Source organism: Thamnophis elegans, chromosome 3, assembly GCF_009769535.1.
Source record: "Thamnophis elegans isolate rThaEle1 chromosome 3, rThaEle1.pri, whole genome shotgun sequence".
NCBI classification, from domain to species: domain Eukaryota; kingdom Metazoa; phylum Chordata; class Lepidosauria; order Squamata; family Colubridae; genus Thamnophis; species Thamnophis elegans.
In genome coordinates, this window is record NC_045543.1 from 124,780,038 (window position 1) to 124,799,251 (window position 19,214).

The 19,214-nt window shown below is 43.2% G+C and overlaps 1 protein-coding gene across 1 annotated transcript in view; it reads right to left on the reverse strand.

Annotated features, from left to right (window-relative positions):
• Positions 1-19,214, reverse strand: part of PARP8 (poly(ADP-ribose) polymerase family member 8) — a 227,410-nt gene that overhangs the window by 98,409 nt on the left and 109,787 nt on the right. Inside the window, exons 3-5 of the mRNA XM_032214393.1 lie at positions 13,994-14,031; positions 8,598-8,687; positions 1,833-1,903 (exon numbers count right to left, since the gene is read on the reverse strand). Of these exons, the coding sequence (XP_032070284.1) occupies positions 1,833-1,903; positions 8,598-8,687; positions 13,994-14,031 (199 nt within the window). The remainder of the gene's footprint in view (positions 1-1,832; positions 1,904-8,597; positions 8,688-13,993; positions 14,032-19,214) is intronic.

The window sequence follows — 19,214 nt, forward strand, 5'->3', positions numbered from 1 at the left end:
AACGGGAGCTCACTCTGTTATGCGGTATCAGGGATTTGAACCGCTGAACTGCCGACCTTTTTGATCAACAAGCTCAGTGTCTTAGCCACTGAGCCCTTTCTTTATACCACTGGCTATTAAATTAGAAAGCAACATGTTCTGGGTCTACAATGTTCCTTCCATCACTGAATAATATGTGGAGGAAATGCTTATCTCTTGGTGTCCATGAACACAACTAACATGAGACAGCTGTAAAAAGCTGTATTGCAAAAAAAAAAATGTGAGCAATCTAATTTCTTCTGAAACTCTTGGTAGGAATAAAATGCAATGTTTGTAACCAGAGGCCTTCAAGAAAAGCTTTAAGGCTCATTTATTTTCTATGACCTTCTGCTGAGTTGTGCTTTTTATAGAATTGTTAATGGTTGTAACTACAACATTTTGGCTTCTTAAAATATTTTAGGCATGACAAGTTTGTTTTCTTGTTACATCTGTATTTTTATTAACTCTAATCTTTATATTTACATAGTTTTTATCTTTTGAGGGCTTTTTTTCCATCACAAAAGATTGCATCATTTTAATAAATTAAAACTTAAAAACTTAAAATTAAAATAGCTCTGAAATAGCCAAGTAAAATATTTTGCATACTTAATGGGAAAATCATGGAAAATATGTTTCTATTTATTTCTATTGAAATAATTATCCTGTTTTCAGATTCTTCCAGATGAAATTATTGTACACCCTACCAAATAGTATGCAAGGCAATGAAAATTTGCTGGTCGAGGTTGATGGTGGCACTAGAACAGATTCTTTTGGAAATAAATTTAATGAGTTTGTGCACAAAAGTTTAAGCAAGCAATGATTGTTGGTCACAAGGATCAATTTCTATACTCAAGATCACAGATGCCTTTCATTACCAGTGGATAAGGGAACAAGAAATATGAACTTGCCTGTAGCTGATAGGTCTTTTGCAGACACATGGTTGACTCTAGGCCTTTGATGGACAATTTAAATGACTTTGTAACACCATTTCCATTTATTTTTGGATCATGCAGCGGTACTTACAATAAGCTGTCAAGCATGGATGTACTCGGATAGAGATAATGAGGACTTGTGTGGCATCACAACATCATGCAAAAGATGTGACTTATGTAGCAGATGTGTGTCCATCAGTACATAGTAAAGCTCATACTGTAATTCTGGTGTCATTGCAGTTTCTTACAAATGACGACTATTATGAGGATTTCTTAGTCATATGAATTAGGGCACATACAGATTCCATTGAGCATAAAAGTAGTCTGTTCACATCTCAGAAGTAGCTTGTATATGATTAATTTAGGATACACGTAGTTCCTGACTGATGACGGTAATAGAGCTTGCCTTAAGTCATGACTGTCATAAAGTGGATCATTCATGTGACCAACCTGATTTTACTACCTTTATTTTGCAGTAGTCATTAAGCAAACTACCAAGGTCATTAAATGAATCTGTAGTTCTTAAGCACATTGTTCTCAAACGGGGGTTACCGAAAAACAGAAGCAAATGATAGTTTTCAGCAAAAAACGGCATAAATTGTGATGCTACCAGTCATAAATGTAGGATGCTCTCCAAGTCCTCCAAAATGCGGTCATGTGATTACTAGGGGGCGGCAGCCATTGGAACTTTGGGACCACAGCTTAGTTCCTTTAGGGAAGTGCTTTTGTGGGAGGGAGTCTGCCAGAACTTTAAACAGTCACTAAGTGACTAATCATAAATTGAGGGCCACCTGTATCTTGGAAGAACCCAGTGTTGATTCATTTTTGTCCTGGCACTTGGAAACAAATATTATCAATTTTTTTTAAAAAAAAATACGGTACCTCTCCATTTTCTCTTTGTAACTTTGACTTTATAAACAAACAACAGTTGACATCATTGGTTTTTCGCAATTCTAAAGAAAAGTAGAAAAATGATAACATTAGCAACTGAAAGCACTTTTGAAATACTTGTAGATACTTGTTATCCATGAGAAGCTTTACATTCTTGCCCTGGAGCTGTCAGAAATTTGGGACGTTAGGCATATAATGGACTAATGATGATCTGTGTGACAGTGTATTCAAAATGTCACAACAAACATTTTGCTGGTTAGATCATAGATTCCAATGATCTAGCCAGATAATGTTTTCAGAAGCATTTTCATAAGATGCGTATGTCAGTTGCCGTAACAAAAAATATCATCTTGCATTTTTGCAAATCTCTCCTTTTGTTTGCCCACCAGTTTCTGCTAACAGAAAAAAGTTGCCATCTCATCTGAGTTGCATATTTTAACTCTCATTCGTGTAAGAGTTAAATTAAACAAATGTAACATGACCTTTTATTTATGAGCAAAATACTGGTTATTTATTTACACGTATCACATACTTTTTACAAAAGGTCAAGGCAGGTAACATATCCAAAAACACTTTTCTTCTCCTATTTCCCCACAATAACCTTGTGAGGTGAGTTGGGCTGAGACAAAGTAACCCACTTGGCTTTCATGGCTAAGGCAGATCTTGAACTCATCAGCTCTTGCTTTCTAGCATGATGCCGTAACCACTGGATCACCCTTGATAAGAAGTCCAAATAAAACAAACAAGCTTGTATATAAAGAGCATCGTCTATGCTTACTGGGGATAGACTTGAGTCATCTGAAACAAAAAGTGAAAAGCTATCCCTACATCCTGGCCAAAAAGATAAGAAAAATTAACCCACATTTCCATCCTTAACCCAACCATGTTTACATAACATATGTAATGAAGTTGCCTGTAAAAAATTAAAATATGTAATTTTGGCTATCAAAATACTAATCATCTTTTCAGGTAATCCATTCCATACACTTCATAAAATGTTCTAAAAGTCAAGGTTCCAAGTAATAGATCCATTGCAAGCAAAAACTCTGGCAGATGGGTCAGAATATTCATGAACTGGCAGAGACATGGTAACAAAGTCAGCCAATGAATAGGCATAGCAACCAATGAGGTCAGCCAATGATGGCTGTTTAGAAACTGAAATATTTGCTGGAGACAGCTAGGCGCCTAGGCATGGCTTAGGCTTAACTTAACTGCCCTGTATAGATGAGGTTATCTTTGTCCGTATTAAGCTCTGAACTCTGAACTGAAACCAATCTGTCTTCTGCCTGTGTTTTGCCTGTAACTACTACCACATTGGAGAATCCATTATTGATATTGTACATTTACTCCTGTGTTATTATGTATATAAAGAAGTTAATGAATCCTGCTGAATCAGTTATCTGTGTGTGCTTTCTGGATGTGATTTCTGCAACAAACTCTGACAAGATGAGTTCCTCACCGAATAGCTTTACTGGAAATATCATATTGGCACACATCTGGTGGAAACCAACTCTGATGGGCCCCTGGGGTTTCACCTAATTAACAGTTTTCCCTTCAGAGCCAGACAATCAGTCACATGGCCCAATCAGGACACCGTCCACAGGTCTGGTGACATCACTCCTCCTTCCGGCCAGGTGTGAGAATGTCCTTGGTTTCCAGGGGAAAGTATTTTATTTTGACTACACAACCCCAGCTATCTCTAATCCACCCCCCCCCCCAAATCCCTCAGTGTGGCAACACTGAAGCTCCAAAATGGTTTCGGCCAGATCAGTTTCAGTTTCAGTTTCAGTTTATTGGGATTTATATGCCGCCCTTTTCCCTGAGGGGACTCAGGGCGGCTTACAACCACAGGGGGGGAGGGGGGGTGCAAGGTCAAAAACAAAACAATATGTGAACAAAGAAAGATAGTAAAACACAACTTTCATTCAACAATCAAACACTCGGGCGGGTGAATTGGAAGCCTATCCCCAGGCCTGCTGGGAGAGCCAGATCTTGAGGGCTGCGCGGAAGGTCTGGATAGTGGTGAGGGTACGGATCTCCATGGGGAGCTCGTTCCACAGGGTCGGAGCAGCAACAGAAAAGGCTCTCCTCCGTGTGGTCGCCAGTCGGCATTGACTGGCAGATGGGATTCGGAGGAGGCCCAGTCTGTGCGATCTAATTGGTCGATTTAGGGAAGTAATCGGCAGCAGGCGGTCTCTCAAGTACTCAGATCCACTACCATGGAGTGCTTTAAAGGTGGTCATCAGTACCCTGAAGCGCACCCGGAGACCAACAGGTAGCCAGTGCAGCTCGCGGAGGACAGGTGTAACGCTTAAGGCGGCGGTGGTGAGGCCCCTCCTGAAGAAACCGTCTTTGGATCCAGCAGTTCTTAACAACTATCGTCCAGTCTCCAACCTCCCCTTTCTGGGGAAGGTTGTTGAGAAGGTGGTGGCCTTACAGCTTCAGCGTACCTTGGAGGAAGCTAACTATCTTGACCCCTTCCAGTCTGGCTTCAGGCCCGGTTACAGCACTGAAACCGCTTTGGTCGCATTGACCGATGATCTCTGGAGAGCCAGAGATGGAGGCCACGCGTCCATCCTGGTTCTCCTCGACCTCTCAGCGGCTTTCGATACCATCGACCATGGTATCCTTCTGCGACGACTGCGGGAGGTGGGGGTGGGCGGCACTGTTCTACAGTGGTTCTCCTCCTACCTCTCGGACAGGTCGCAGTCGGTGTTGGTGGGGAGGGAGAGATCGTCCCCGAGGCCCCTAACCTATGGGGTGCCGCAGGGCTCGGTTCTGTCCCCCCTACTATTTAACATATACATGAAACCGCTGGGCGAGATTATTCGGAGGCACGGGATTAAGTACCACCAATATGCGGACGATACGCAGTTGTATCTGTCCGCCCCGTGCCAACTCAATGAAGCGGTGGACGTGATGAACCGGGGCCTTGAGGCTGTTAAAGACTGGATGAGAGCTAACAAACTGGTACTCAACCCGGAAAAGACCGAGTGGCTGTTGTGTTTTCCTCCCAAAAATTTGGCTAATGTTCCAACAATCAGGCTGGGGGGGCAAAATTTACACCCCTCAGACAGGGTCCGCAACTTGGGAGTCCTCCTGGATTCACAGCTGAGTTTTGAGCATCACTTGTCGGCTGTGACCAGGGGGGCATTTGCCCAGGTTCGCCTGGTACGCCAGTTGCGGCCCTACCTGAACCGGGAGGCTCTCACAACAGTCACTCGAGCCCTTGTGACCTCTAGGCTGGAATACTGCAATGTGCTCTACATGGGGCTGCCCTTGAAGAGCATCCGACGACTTCAGCTAGTTCAGAACGCGGCCGCGCGAGTGATTATGGGCGCACCACGGTACGCCCATATAACACCAATCCTCCGTGAGCTGCGCTGGCTACCTGTTGATCGTCGGGTGCACTTCAAGGTCCTACTTACCACCTATAAAGCGCTCCATGGTAGTGGATCTGACTATTTGAGAGACCGCCTCCTGCCAATTAGCTCCCTGCGTCCCATCAGATCGCACAGAGTAGGCCTCCTCCGAATTCCATCCGCCAGTCAGTGCCGACTGGCGACTACGCGGAGGAGAGCCTTCTCAGTTGCAGCTCCGACATTATGGAACACCCTCCCCGTGGAGATCCGTACCCTCACCACAGTCCAGGCCTTCCGCACAGCCCTGAAGACCTGGCTATCCCGTCAGGCCTGGGGATAGGATTACTCTCACCCCGCCCGAATGTTGAATGAATGTTGTGTTTTTATGGATAATTTTCTTTTATTCACGATTTTTTTTTTCCTTTAAGTCTTGTCTTGCACCCCCTTCCCCTCATTATTGTAAGCCGCCCTGAGTCCCTCCAGGGAAAAGGGCGGCATATAAATTCTTAATAAAATCTAAAAATCTAAATCTAAACGTGGGCGAACCGCGGTGCGCCCACTATCACTCGCGCGGCTGCATTCTGGACTAGCTGCAGTCGCCGGATGCACTTCAAGGGCAACCCCATGTAGAGCACATTGCAGTATTCCAGTCTAGAGATCACAAGGGCTCGAGTGACTGTTGTGAGAGCCCCCCGGTCTAGGTAGGGCCGCAACTGGCGGACCAGGCGAACCTGGGCAAATGCCCCCCTGGTCACAGCTGACAGCTGGTGATCAAAAGTCAGCTGTGGGTCCAGGAGGACTCCTAAGTTGCGGACCCTATCTGAGGGGTATAAAATTTGACCCCCCAGCCTAAGCGTTGGTATATTAGCCAAATTATTGGGGGGGAAGCACAACAGCCACTCGGTCTTGTCCGGGTTGAGTACCAGTTTGTTAGCACTCATCCAGTTCTTAACGGCCTCCAGACCCCGGTTCATCACGTCCACCGCTTCATTGAGTTGGCACGGGGCGGACAGATACAATTGCGTATCGTCCGCATATTGGTGGTATTTTATCCCGTGCCTCCGAATGATCTCGCCCAGCGGTTTCATGTATATGTTAAATAGTAGGGGGGATAAGACCGAACCCTGCGGCACCCCATATTTTAGGGGCCTCAGGGACGATCTCTGCCCCCCGACCAACACCGACTGCGACCTGTCCGAGAGGTAGGAGGAGAACCACCGCAAAACAGTGCCTCCCACTCCCACCTCCCGCAGTCGTCGCAGAAGGATACCATGGTCGATGGTATCGAAAGCCGCTGAGAGGTCAAGGAGAACCAGGATGGACGCATAGCCTCCATCTCTGGCCCTCCAGAGATCATCGGTCAATGCGACCAAAGCGGTTTCTGTGCTGTAACCAGGTCTGAAGCCGGACTGGAAGGGGTCAAGATAGCTAGCTTCCTCCAAGGCCCATTGGAGCTGAAAGGCCACCACCTTCTCAACAACCTTCCCGATAAAGGGAAGGTTGGAGACAGGACGAAAGTTGTTTAAAATGGCTGGATCTAACGATGGTTTCTTCAGGAGGGGTCTCACCACCGCCGTTTTAAGTACGGCGGGGAAGTGCCCCTCCCGAAGGGAGGCGGTGACAACCGCCTGGATCCAGCCACGTGTCACCTCCCTGCTGTTGGCAACCAGCCAGGAGGGACACGGGTCCAGAATACAAGTGGAGGCACTTACAGCTCGAATGGCCCTGTCCACATCCCCAGAGGCAACGTCCTGGAACTCAACCCAGAACTGGTGTGGCAAGTGATCCTCCTGTGTCTCAGCTGGATCTACTGCGGTGGAGTCCAAGTCCGATCGAAACCGAGCTACTTTGTCCGCCAAGAATTGAGCATAATCCTCAGCCCTACCCTGCAAGGGGTCTCCCGCATCCCTCCTATTGAGGAGGGAGCGGGTTATCCTAAACAGGGCGGCTGGGCGTGACTCGGCGGACGCAACCAAGGCTGAAATATATGATCTTTTTGCAGTTCTTAGTGCTCGGACATAGTCCTTGGTGCAGGTAGTTAAGAGTGCTCGGTTCGCCTCGGACCTATCGGACCTCCACTGGTGCTCTAGGCACCTCCTCTGGCGTTTCTTCTCCCGGAGCTCCTCGGTAAACCAGGGAGGTCTCTGGGATCCACTGAGCCGGAGGGGCCGTAGTGGCGCAATCCGGTCGAGAGACTCCGACGCCGCCGAGTACCAGGCGGCAGCCAGAGTCTCCGCCGAACTGTGGGCGAGAGTATCAGGAATAACCCCAAGCTCCGTCTGGAACCTCAACGGGTCCATGAGTCGCCTGGGGCGGAACCATCTGGTCGGTTCCTCCTCCCTACGGTGGGGGTTTGGCCTCCGGAAGTCAAGCCTCAGTAGGCAGTGGTCTGACCACGACAGGGGTAGGATCTCATTACCCCTCAGACCAAGATCACACATCCACTGCTCCGAGAGGAATACGAGGTCGAGCATGTGACCCGCTGCGTGGGTTGGGCCCCGAATTACTTGGGTCAAGCCCATGGCTGTCATGGAAGCCATGAACTCCTGCGCTCCATCAGAGCGTTCACCGAGCGATGGCAGATTGAAATCCCCCAGAACTATAAGCCTGGGGAACTCAACTGCCAGCTCGGCTACTGACTCGAGGAGCGAGGGGAGGGATGCTGCAACGCAGTTGGGAGGCAGGTACGTTAGCAGCAAACCCACTTGACCCTTGAGGTCCAACTTTATCAGCAGAGACTCACACCCGACAAGCTCCGGAGCAGGGACCCTACGAGGTAACAGAGACTCCCGGATTACAATAGCCACACCGCCACCCCTTCCCTGGGCTCTCGGCTGATGAAGCACCTGAAATCCCTCTGGGCACATCTCTACAAGGGGGACTCCTCCTTCTGTGCCCAGCCAGGTTTCAGTAATACATGAAGATCAGCTTTAGGGTTGACACTAAGGAGACCATTTTCTGTTTCCAGTTGTTCTTATTTATTCTTAAGCTTTTTTCTAAGCCACACCTGCCAATAGCTACTACCTGCTACAGCATAGGAATACATAAGAATAGTCTTTTTGTACATCAAACAAAGAAAAAACAGTTATCATGCTTTCTCCAATCTGGTCTCCTCCAGACCTATTGTAAATTACAACTCTGAGATCTCTTAGCACTGCTGAGAGCCAATATACAAGGGAAACAAAGGGTTGTTGACAGTTTTGTAGCTTAACAATCCATTTTTATTGTGCGATTAGGTGTGATTTCTTCTGCACTGATCAGCCTCAAGAAATATTCAACATACCTTCCTTGTCTTCAGAAACATCTCTGTTGGTGAAATCGGGTATAGTCCAGCTGTAGGAGAAATACACTACATTCTGCCCAGTGTAATAAGTTAAATGATATAAAACATCACCTGTAGAAATTCGGTGAAAAATTACTGGAATTGGCTCTGTGGTAACTAGTACATCTTCATCATTATCTGAGCTGGACACATAGGTGTTATCTGAAATGAGGCAAAGAAGACACTACATTTAACTCACACAGAAGCCTCTAAATCTTAAGAGTGACAAGAAGATGCAAGATGCAAGCAACCAACAAATATAAATATTCACAGGTCTTGTGGACACCAGATTGTGGCACAGCATTAATAAGCCAGAGTCAAAAGGGCAAGTGTTGCTTTGCCTCTGATGAATTAATGATAAAAATGTACTCAATAATCAGTTTTATGGGACTAGGCTGTAATCCATAACCCACTTAGTCAAGGCCTTAAACTATTTTTTTAAATGCTCATTGATTTTCAGTCCCATTTGGAAACTTGAACATGCTTTTTCCTAGCCTATTTCTCTTTCATTTGGCAACCATTAATTTGCTTAACCCTTCAGAAGGCTTTTAGAAAAAAAACAAAGATGTTGGTTACCTTTTATTTACTTGATCTTATCTCCATCAGGTTGGGATCAGTAGTAGGCAAGTGGCTATTATTAATCATTTGAACCCAGTTGTTGGAGAAGAAAGTTGTGTCCACCTCCACCAAACCAAGGGCTGATCAGTTAGGGTTTTGTTGTGGGAGATAGAAAAGTGAGTGTTATAACTCACTGTTTCTCAAACTTGGTAACTTTAAGATGTGTGTTGCTGGCTGGGGAATTCTGGGAATTGAAGTCAGCACCCCTATAAAGTTCTCAAATTAAAGAAGCACTGTTCTTCTTTGTAACTCAGTAAGCGTAGACAGACTATTTATTGGCTAGCCGTTACTTCATGCTGTTACTCATTGGAACATACTCCTTAAACTATAATGTCTCCTAAAGGAGCCGTTGTGTTGTGGAGTGTATTGATTCCCAGTAATGGAACTTTTAATCTTTGCACTGTGTATTGGAAAGCTTTTTAACTTTTTTTTTTTAGAACATTGGCTTCTTTATCAAGCATATATTCAAGTCAAGGGATGCCATAGGAATTTTAGAATATACCTGCAGTGTGTATTGGAAGAAGGGGTTGGTGGCTGTAGAAATGACTCAAACGCAATTTCAATGCAAGCTTTCCCGGAAAAATCCCTTCAACGGGGGATAAAGAAAAGTGACTGCCATTCGCACAACTCATTGTCATCAAACAGAGATAAGGAATCTCCGTGCCTCAATTTTTAGCAGAGAGCATTATTATTATCATCATCATTTTGCAATCTACCCTGACTATATTGATAGAAAACATACAACACCCAGGCGTTGTACATAGACGTATAGAACACATGTGTGTCTCAGGGGTGAAATTTAGCAGGTTCTGACAGGTTCTGGAGAACCGGTAGTGGAAATTTTGAGTAGTTCAGAGAACCAGCAAATACCACCTCTGGCTGGCCCCAGGTTAAAGTGGGAATGGAGATTTTGCAGTATCCTTCCCCTGCCATGCCCACCAACCAGTAGTTCATGGGCATGGCAGGACCAGTAGTAAAAAAAAATTGAATTTCACCATTGGTGTGTCTCCTATTTTTACCTGCAGTGATGATAAAGATCAGTGGTTTCTAATTTTTGCAGCTTGGTGGCCCAGTTGGGGGGCAAAGGGGAACGGGGCTGTGCGAGTGGCAGGCTGGCGCACATGTGTGCATGTGCAACTCAAATCGTGTGAGCGGTGGACTGGTGCGCATGGGCATGCCCCCACAGATAGACTGCAAGTTGAGCTGCGTGTGCATGCATGTGCACCCACTGCTTGTGCGAGTTGAACTGCAAGCATGCGTGAGTGCACGCTAAACCACCGCTCACATGACCTGGTTGTGAATAGGCCATAGCCCAGTAGTGGTCTGCGGTCTGGGTTGGGGACCCCTGATAAGGGTATGGTTGTTTTAGCTGCATATTTATTTGAATGATTTATAGAGCTGTCCATTACAAAATCATTGGTTATCATTTCCCCATCTGCAGCATAAAGAAAATCCAAATTTGGTGCTTACTAATCGAATGTGTAGGCATTTGTTGTTCACTCGTTTATTCTTCTTCCTAGGTGTAATTTTCAGCCCTATTCTAAATACTTGGGATAACTCCAAATACTACATCTTTCTCTCTTTAGCATGTTTTCTAAAGCCTACCCTTGATAAATCAGTATTCCTGCCTAGTAAAGCTGTCATTTTGGGGACAATTATTGATCTATTGAGCTGCTTAATATGATCAGTTAGCTTTTGGCTAAATATTTATTGAGGGACTAGACTGAACAGGAGAGTCATTCGGCAGGGAATGTTGGATTTAGGAAGGTTCACATTACCACAGATCTTTTCTTGGCGCCATAATATCTGATATTTAATCTCTATTTACATAACTACGGTAATGTTTTCATGTACCCATCAAAAGAAAACCAAGCACAATGACCGCTTAGTTATTTAATCATTATTTAAACAATTGGTAAACTATTTAAACAATCTGAACTTTCCCTCTCCTAAAGGAAGGAAAGATGAAGGATAAATTTGCTAACATCTTATTATACACAGATCATGCAGCTCTCCTGCATCCTGTAGGTCTCAGAAGAGCCTTCAGGGCCATCAGGTAGTTGTTACAAAGAAGAAAGTTGGACATTAATTATCAAAACCCAAAAAATGATGACACTTCTTTAGGAGACCTACATTTCATGCTGGTAAATATATGGGCATAATTGAATAGGTGGCATGTTTTAAGTAATTGGGAGTAATGTTTCATTCATCTGGCAGTAGGTCAATGTATAGTATATGTCCATGATGGCAAACCTATGGCACACGTGCCACAAGTTGCACACAGAGCCGTCTCTGCAGGCGTGCCAGCTATCACCCAGCTCAGCTCCATTGCACATGGGTGCCTCCCAACGGCCAGCTGATTTTGAGGTCTCTGCTGCGCTTGTGTGTGGGGCATGCGGGGGGATTGTGTGCCCATATGTGGGAAGGGTTGCACACACATGCGTGGGGGGGGGAGGGAGCATCCCCCCATGCCGCATTTTTGATCCCAGGAGGCTTCAGGGAGGCCTGCTAGGCCCAAAATGGGGCACCGGGGGTGTCGCGCATGCACAGGAGATCGTGGGGGATAATGCACATGCACGAAAGTGCGGGGCACAGGTGGTCATGGGCGCCTGCACAAGGGAGTCATTGCACTGTGGGTGTGGGCACACGTGCATGATTTCAGTACACGAGGATTAAAAAGAGCCAAGGTGGCGCAGTGGTTAAATGCAGCACTGCAGGCTACTACTAGATCAGCAGTTCAGCGGTTCAAATCTCACCGGCTCAGGGTTGACTCAGCCTTCCATCCTTCCGAGGTGGGTAAAATGAGGACCCAGATTGTTGGGGGCAATATGCTGACTCTCTGTAAACCGCTTAGAGAGGCCTGAAAGGCCTATGAAGCGGTATATAAGTCTACTGCTATTGCTATAAAAGTTAGCCATCAATGGTATATGTTTTGTTCATAATGTCCATATTCTTACGCTTTTATGAACCAAAGATGGTAATTACATCTCTGCTGCCATTATATTTTACATGTAAGAATATTCCCATGCATGTGTCACGGTGCGTGCTTAGTATTTGATTGGTTTTGCCCTGGTTTTGCTGGTGTGTATGTGCTTCTTTAATATAGAAGGACTTTGAAGGGTTTATATTTCCTTCTTTCAGTAAGAAGATTGAAAAGAAAATGAAAAGCAGCGCAACCCAATAACCATTAGCAATTACAACAGCCTATAAATTAGATCCTATTCCTGATTTTAATCTACCCGAACAGGTTCAGGCCACATTTTTAAGAGGAGATTCTAGCTTCCATGCAGTACTAGAAATGCTTTCTTGTATTTTGAGATTTTTATGGTAAAAGTAGAACCAAAATCAGGGATAGCTTTATTTAAATATTGATTATAATTATCCTACCTCCAAGTGGGCTTATCCCCTCTAACTTTAGAGGCGGTTTCCAATTAGTATGGAAGAGAGCTCTGATTATGATGAAACTGATTCATTTTAGGGCTAAAGTCCTAGTGACAATAATACAAATACAGATGCACACATGGAGGTGGAGGGTCTATAAAAAGACTTGAAATACACAGGCTTTCTTCTTGATGTCAAGCCTTTGGCCCATGAACTTTCAGATAATACTGGACAGAATAATTCTCCTACACTGTTTCCCCACCCATTTTCATTCAATTAGGTGGAAATTGCATACATTTCTCTCTCTCTCAAAAAAAGAGACTTTGATCAAAATCCTGATGGGAGGAGAGTGATGTTCTTGTGTTCTTTTACAAAAGTCCAGGTAAGTCCTGGACTGCATTATGTCCTTTGTTTTTCCTTGGATATGGAATAGAACAACTTCGCATAGCCAACATTCCTCAGCCAACTCACTGCTGCCAATTGCTGCGGGACAATTCAACCATTTTATTTAATTATTTTAAATCATTAAATTATTTCAGTTTCTGTCATTCACATTTCGTTTTATCCCTGCCTTTGCATCTTTTCTTTAATGATTTTATTCCACCATTTCTTTGATAGTATGTAACTTCTGTCCCACAACAGGTTGTCCTGTGATGGGTTGGCTATGGCGAATTGGCTGTGGCGAGTTGGCCACTATGAGTTGGCTGTGGGGAGTTGTCCTAGACCTCCCTTGGATTACCCATTTGCCAATTCAATTCAATCTCAAGGGATTGTTTCCAAGAAATTTCTCCCACTGACCTACTTCAGCCCAGAAAACAAGGGATGGAGTGAGGGAAACATCTCCGGGGGGGGGGGGGGGATGTTACTAGAGAAAGCATCTTTTCCCATCTCCAACAAGGAAGGAATCTCCAAAACAAAAGCAAATGGAGGTTAAGGGATCAGACTCTTGATCACTCTGAGAAAGAAGGCAGAAAAAACAGATGCCTCTCTAGCAAGTCAAAAAAAAAACTTCTAAGAAATTGCAATGCCATTTTCAACACAGTTTTATTTTTAACAATCCACAAAGAGGAGAAATTCCCTCTTCTTCAAAGACCCACATTTCTTTAGCTACTGTTAGCATATTATCCCATCAGCAAAAGCTGAGAGCCAAGAACATCTTTTGGGGTTGGTTTCCCCCCTTCCTCCCTTTTGCCTCTGTGTGGTTTTATATATCCATATAAAACCCTGATTCGCATCAGCTATTTATATAAAAGTCTTTTTTAAAAAAATAGGCAAACCACATTCTTTCCCAGATGCACCGGGTTCTTACATTCTCACCCTGCTTAAGAGAGGAAGACTAAAAAAAGAGAAAATAAAGGGTGCAAATGAGGTGGCTAATGAAATGTGATTATCATGGAGGTGATCCCTGTGCACAATAATGGAGAGTGAAACGTCTTTTACCGTAAGCAGCATAGAAAGTCACACTTTACCTGGGTAATCCTCAGAGACGTGCACCGAATAGGAGATGCTGTTAAAAAAAAGAAAAGGATAAAGAATAACATAAGAGAAGCAGAAGAATAATTGCGCAGCCCACATTTATTTACAGATTTTTGACAATCCAACAAAGCAGTTACTTTACCAGCTTTTAAAGGACCTAGTACAAAATAAAAAACAAAAAAATCCCCAAACAACTCATCATAACAGGAAAGCTCTCCAACATTTGCCCTCTACTCAAAGAAGTACCTCTGTAATATAAAATTGCAATTTGGGAGGGGAGAAACAGAAAAAATGAAAATCAACACTGCTCAAACGTCCAATTTGGCAGCATTGCTTCCTGTTATCTGCCCCCAATGCTATTCCAAAAGGAAAACATAATACATCTGCAATGTACAAATCACTTAAGACTAATTAAGAAGTTCTTTAGGGTTACACACCTGTAATTTAGAAGATGGGGTTTGCCTACTGCAGATTACGGTAGAAAGACTGCAATCTCTTTTATGCAAGAATAATTTGTTCTATTGCATTAGTCGCTTAGCACCTTCAGGGTATTATTATTATTTTGACCAAATGAAGAGACTATTTTAAAATGTGCATGGGATTATTATTATTTTTTTTAAAAAAAGATTCTCACCAGTTTTTTTATGTAAAAGAGTTCATCTATGATCTTAGTCTTCTCTAATCATTTCAGGAATAGCCATAAAACAGAGAACATCTTCAACTTTGGAACAGTTACAACAATCTTGGAAAAGGTCCTTTACCACTCATCCAGATGCCATGCCTCCCAACAGGTCATACAACACATTTCAAATGCATGGCAACAGACTCACATTTACGACTGGCCATGCATTGGCCTGCAGTTTCGTGACCATGATTTGTGATGTTTTTTTCTAGTTTTGAGTATTTTTTAGCAGTTTCCACCCCGCTCCAAAAAAAAAATCCATTCAGGAGAATAGATTTGTACCTTACAAGCACGTAATTTACTTAAAGGCCACCATAAAATTGTAATAAAATCTGGTGCAGTCACATCAGTACCTCAACTTACAATTGCCATGACTTATAACCCAAATTTCAGGCTCAATTAGGGTAGTAAGTCAAGGACTTACATTTATTTGCAAAGGTATAAACTGTATACTTATGTTCCAAAGGGGCTTTTTCAGGAGGCAAGTGGGATTTCTTGTTTCTTCTTTTGAAGACATTTGAAGGGCCAATTGTAATTTTTTTAGCTTCTTTTTGTATTTAGTGGGGCTAAGGTGGGGATGGAAGTGAGAGGTCTCTGGGATGCAAACCACTATCCACTGATAACCAAAATCCTTCTCCCCTGTACTCAAACAATAACCAGGTGCATGGGGATGGGAATCTTGTCAGGCTATAATGGTGGGAATGGAGGTTATTTACCGTATTTTTCAGAGTATAAGTTGCCCTGAAGTATAAGACGCACCTAGCTTTTGGGAAGGAAAACAAGAAAAAAAATCTGCCTCTGCCTCCCAGCAATTTTTCTCCTTGTAGCAAACAGCCCGTTTCCGTTTCAGCACAGCCTGATTAGCACAAGCAGTTGATTATCGGTTGGATAGGCCTTCCGACGATCAGCTGTTTTATGCTGCAGGGATTATCATAGCATATTGCCGCCTCTGTGTACCCCATTTTCACCCTCCGCATCCCGTTTTCAGCCTCCACATGACCCATTTTCAGTCTCCATTTCAGTCTCCATTTCGGGCGGCAGGGATCAGAATGGACAGAGATTGGAATGGGCAGAAAATGGGGTGTGTGGAGGTCAAAAATGGGGTTTGTGCAGAGGTGGAAATAGGCAATGGCAATCCCTGCAGCCTGAAACAGCTGATGGTCGGGAGGCTGATCCAACCAACAATCAGCTGCTTGTGCTAATCAGGCTGTGCTGAAACTGAAACTGAAACAGGCTGTTTGCTGCAAGGAGGCAAACTGCTGGGAGGCAGAGGCCAAAGGGTGGGGCCGGCAGGTGGGCAGGGCTACATTTGGTGTATAAGAGGCACCCAAATTTTCACCCACTTTTAGGAGGGGTAAATGTGCATCGTATACTCCAAAAAATATGGTACATCCCAGAACACTTGATTGCATCGCCACTTATAATTTGTTTTTAAAATGTGGTTTTCAAAACTGATCATTTTGTAGCCAAATTTTATCAAAATGATCACAGAGTTCACAGACTACATGATCTTGATCTTAAATCAATACGTTCAGAGCACCCTTATCAAAAATTTGGAGGAAAGGCCATTGAGGTCTTTACGTTCACTGCAGGAATCCCATTTTAAAGCCTTCACAGCCAATGTTTATTCATTTTTTGTTTGAAGAGAAGTTCGTGAACGGGAGCCCATCAATTTGCTTCACAATTAGTATGCTATTGAAGTATTCTTACGGTTAGGCTGTCTTTACATAGATGTAACTAGAATTGGCTTTCCTGCTCCTTAAAACTTCTTTTTCTGCACTCTAGAATGGTAGAAACAGGGCCTGCCTCTCTTTAATGTGACACATCTGTAGGCAGGTGAAGACTGAGACAGTATTCTCCTTTCTCAAGGATAAATAGACATTCTAGGTCTCCTAGTCTCCATTAATAGGTCTTAGTTTCAAGAATATAATGGTGAAAAGAGCTGCATTGCAAACGGCTCTTTACTGTATGTAAGAACATTTATCCCCTAGTTGACACTCCAGAATAATTCATTAATAACTAATGAAAATAAATATTAATACAATAGCAGAGTTGGAAGGGATCTTGGAGGTCTTCTTGTCCAACCCCCTGCCTAGACAGGAAACCCTATACCACTTCAGACAGATGGTTATCCAACATCTTCTTAAAGATTTCCAGTGATGGGACTTTCACAATTTCTGGAGGCAAGTTGTTCCATTGATTAATTGTTCTAACTGTCAGGAAATTTCTCATCAGATCTAAGTTGCTTCTCTCCTTGATGAGTTTCCACCCATTGCTTCTTGTTCTACCCTCAGGTGCCTTGGAGAATAGCTTGACTCCCTCTTCTTTGTGGCAAGCCCTGAGATATTGGAACACTGCTATCATGTCTCCCCTAATCCTTCTTTTCATTAAACTAGACATACCCAGTTCATGCAACTGTTCTTTTATATGTTTTAGCCTCCAGTCCCCTAATCATCTTTGTTGCTCTTTGTTATTCCTAAGTTATTAAAATCTATTTGCTCAGTAAGAATTTTCAAAGATACAGACGACGTAAAATCAATGCAAAAATTTGCTAAAATTTAGAAAATAGCTTTTCTAAATAATACAAATTATATGGACTGTAAAATTGATGATACCCTCTCTGTTTGGCCTAAAACTGCAGGGGGTCTTATACAGCTGCTGGGTGCCACTGTTTCCTATTTTTGCTGTTGCTCAGACTTGTAATTGCTTAGTTGGAACATTGTGCTTACTGTGTGTGTTTAGAAATCCCACAGAATTCTATACATTAAATATCCAGAAAATATCCAGAAAATCCATTGTGTTCCCCTTCTCATGAAAGTAAAGATTATTATTTCAGTACCATAATCTCATCTACGCTTACACAAATGGAAGTAACTTGCACTGATCACTTTAAAGAGGGTGGGATTTTCTTCTTCTATTAATAATATTCTGATTCAATAATGAAATACAGAAGTCCGAAAGCAGAACAAAAGCATCTTTCTGACTGGGTTCTCCAGCGAAAGTTGTATCGCTTCCAATATTAAAAGCCATCAGTACTAAAAAGCACTGGTAGCTTTATTTTCCATCAATCTGTCTAACCAATTCATTCAGATATAAAATTGGGAAATCACTCCATTTTCTAGGGGGAAAAAATCATTGCTCATTCTGCCCTATGTGAATAATGCTTGAAAGATATCTTTGGACACACTTGGACAACAGCTAAGCGAATAAGCTATGTTGCTTCCAAAGGATTCCAAAGGATTCCAATTTGGGCTAAGAAGCCACCCTAGATGATTAGGCTTTAAATGGGACAATTCTACAGGTAGTCCTCAATTTATGACTACAGTTGAGCCCAGCATTACTGTTTTCAAGTGAGACATTTGTTAAGTGAATTTTGCCCCATTTTACAACCTCTCTTCCCTCTTCACTCTTAAGTGAATCACTGAAATTGTTAAGTTAGTGACATTGTTATTAAGTGAATCTGGCTTCACTTAACTTTGCTTGTCAGAAAGTCGCAAAACGTGATCACATGAGCCCGGAACACTGCAAGCACTATAAATATGAGTCCGGCTTATTTAAGTCTCTAAATTTTGATCACATGACCATGGAGCTGCTGCAACAGTCATAAGTGTGAAAAAAGATCATGTCACTTTTTTTTGTTCTGTTGTAACTTTCAACGGTCACTCAATGAATTGTTCTAAGTTGAGGACTACCTGTATTTATTTTCTTGATAAGCAATAGCAGTAGACTTATATACCGCTTCATAGGGCTTTCAGCCCTCTCTAAGCGGTTTACAGAGAGTCAGCATATTGCCCCCAACAATCTGGGTCCTCATTTTACCCACCTCGGAAGGATGGAAGGCTGAGTCAACCCTGAGCCAGTGAGATTTGAACCGCTGAACTGCTGATCTAGCAGTAGCCTGCAGTGCTGCATTTAACCACTGCGCCACCTTGGAACTCAGTAGCAACATCAGTAACCAAATATTGTACGGAAATGTTCCTAATCAGAACAAAATCCTTTGTAACTAATATTATTGACAGTTAATGGTTGAGCCAGTAGAATTTCTGTAGTGATTCTCAGTACTCAGTACTGAGTACTCAGTGGTATCATATAGTTTATTTGTAATCCAACTTACTTCATAGTGAAAGCATGAGGTCTCACAAATTTGACATCATAGCTTTAGTATAGGGGTGTCAAACTCAGCCCCTGGGCCGGATGAATCATGGGCTGGCCACGCCCAGCCCATTTTAGGAGGGGAGCCATGATATGTCTTGTTACGATGCGAGTTTTACATCCCTGCTCCAGTATAAGGAGTTGAGTAAGTCCTTATTTTGAGGTGGCACAGAGTGAAAAATATAGCATATTATGTTATTCAAAAGAAATACTTTGGCTTGACTGATTGAATGATGAACTGAAAGAAGATGGTATAAAATATATGAACAATCAGTCATGCACTGAAGATTGCACATCTTCATTTTCTTACAGGCTTCTGAGTGACGCTTGGGTGCTGAGTCAAAGGCAATAAATATTTGCATTTTTCACTAAGAATAATT